This window comes from Alosa pseudoharengus, unplaced genomic scaffold (assembly GCF_046254945.1).
Source record: "Alosa pseudoharengus isolate Yale_2024_CS ecotype anadromous, Long Island Sound unplaced genomic scaffold, YU_APseudo_1.1 YU_APseudo_1.1_scf_18, whole genome shotgun sequence".
Lineage (NCBI taxonomy): Eukaryota > Metazoa > Chordata > Actinopteri > Clupeiformes > Clupeidae > Alosa > Alosa pseudoharengus.
The window spans coordinates 8,848,142-8,850,641 of NW_027468650.1; the positions used below are offsets into that span (position 1 = coordinate 8,848,142).

At 41.8% G+C, this 2,500-nt stretch overlaps 1 protein-coding gene across 2 annotated transcripts in view; it reads right to left on the reverse strand.

Moving 5' to 3' along the window:
- The window catches only part of LOC143130921 (dihydropyrimidine dehydrogenase [NADP(+)]-like), a 157,461-nt gene that overhangs the window by 94,478 nt on the left and 60,483 nt on the right, over window positions 1–2,500 (reverse strand). For both annotated transcript variants that reach the window (XM_076290207.1, XM_076290206.1), the window contains one exon: window positions 354–461. In XM_076290207.1, coding sequence (XP_076146322.1) covers window positions 354–461 — 108 coding nt within the window. The remainder of the gene's footprint in view (window positions 1–353; window positions 462–2,500) is intronic.

Below are 2,500 nucleotides of genomic sequence, written 5' to 3' on the forward strand. Positions count from 1 at the left end.
GGCGGATGGTATGACGTTTGGTTGGGCGGTCGGAAGGTTTTAGGCATGATTCACGCGCCATACACAGTGTCTTGTTGTTCCAAGCTCCGCTCGGTGACAGTTGACAGCGTCTCTGCCTCTATAACATGACTTCTCACTCTCTCTGACCTGCATATCAAACTTCTGCCGGCTGAATGTGAAAGGAAATTCACTACAAGCCACTGTGGTACCGTTGATTCACCAGGGCCTTTTATGTATTTAATTTTTTTTTCCTGTGGTGGTACACAAAGAATGACTAGTGTGGCCTACAGCATCTCCGCCACTTGTGTCTCATAATTGAATTGACATTTTTAATTACTAGCTGCTGTACTTACCTGATTTACTGGCCTTGGCAACAAGAGGTAGGAAATCCTTGGATGTGTAAAAACCTTGTTCCATGTTCAGTCCTTCAAAGATTTTGTGCCTGTTGGCCTGCGGCAGACCTAATAAAGAGAAGAGAAAGATTAGGTGAAAATTAAATACACAATCTGCAGGTAATATACAGTAGAAGTTCTACATTAAGCAAGCATTTATGAGTACATAAGAAATAACAGCAATCTTTTAGTAGTTTTTTTTTTTTTTTACATTTTATATATTTTTTTTATATTTTATTTTACTTTATGTTGTCAAAACGGGCAGTAAAATTCACATTTTCCCTGTAATCACCACCACCTCTATATTAAAGCAGGTGCATTACTCTTTATATGTCATGTCACATGTCGTACACATCCGTATAACTGTATGAATTATTAGTGAGGCTTTTTGTCTCTAGGAAAACCATTGCTGTCTATTGTACCATTGTATGCAGTCGTTAACCTCTACATAGTGATTTTAATTGTGACACCAATATTTAAATACATGCTTTAGAAATACCCCACAAAGCCTCTAATTTTTCACAACCGGTCATTACCACATCCTGTATTAAAAATCACGCTTGATTAATTTGGATGTTGAATTTACATATTCAAACTCCCATCCACTTTTATGCAAAAAGGCATAAAAAGAAACAATGACCAAGATCCATGATGCTATTTAAGATTTTACCAAAATCTAGTACTAGGTAACCTGAGACCTAATTTGGCTTTGCAAAGCTTTTAGGAAGGAGATTTTTCGGTCTCTCCTTCCATCTCGTCTCTCAGCAGCAGCCAGCTCATTTAGGCAAAGTAAAAGGGCTGCATTCCTCCTAAAGCCTGTCTGAGTCGGAGCCAAGGCAACCGGGTCCACGTTCTCCAGCCGAGATGGGAGATGGAGAGCAACGAGGCCGACGCGTCCGATGTCAGAATCAATTAACTCTGCCATACACTCGTCAGCGATAATTTGATTTCGGGAGAACCTCTCCGGCCAAGTTGAGCATTGCAAAATGGATTAATGGACTTTCACCATGTCCAGATTTCCATCGGAGCCCTTTTGTCTATCACATTTCCTTCTTCTTTCTTGCCTCGTTCTCTGGTTCATTTACAGCTGGCTGTATCAGAAAGGGAATATATCTAATACATCAGCAAAACAATCCATTTGTATAAGCGCTTTCCAAACATGATAAAAAGTTTAAGCATGCTTTGACTTCAACTGAAAACATTTCAAATCAGAGCAAGTAGGCATGGCTATATTTTGATCAGCAGCACAGGTAACCATTAGCAACTGGAGAGAAGCATTTTTCTTTAGGTAACCAGTGACCTTGTGGAGTCAAAAAGTAAGCCTATCTAAACTAGCAAACAACTTTCTCTCTCTCTCTCTCTCTCTCTCTCTCTCTCTCTCTCTCTCTCTCTCTCTCTCTCTCTCTCTCTCTCCCACGCACTTCCTATTAACTTTTAATTAATGCAGAGAATATTCAGTCATGGTTTTTCAATTTGGGGAGTTTTTGGCCACCACTAACGAAGGTGTCATTATCCTCCCCGAGTCTGGTGAGGAAGCAAGGTGAAAAGAACACCAAGATTTGGTGAGTTAAACTTATTACTAACAGAGGCGGCCATTATTTCACTGGATAATTAGACGCCCACGTGTTAATCACACGCTGTCTCACCTTTTACATTTGCCAATTACACCATAATTATTCAGTTTTTCAAACTTAATTTCACACAGAGACCAAAAAGGGGCCCCATGCTTCCTGATTCCAACAGAGGGAAAAGCCAGTCACTTCAGTCTCTGTCACTCACACACACACACACACCCACACACACACACATACACACACGCGCACGCTCTAGAGAGAGAGGTGCGCTCACGCGCACACACACACACACACACACACACACACACACACACACGCTCTAGAGACACACACACACACACACACACACACACACACACACACACACACACACACACCACACACACACCACACACATACACACACACCTACTGCCTCAGATTGAGAGTGGGCGTAGTAAGCTGGCTTCCTGCCACATTAAACTGCGTCCTTTCAGCTGCCCACATCTCAACTTGACTGGCCTGTGTTGTACATTACCGTGGGACATTAGTGTCA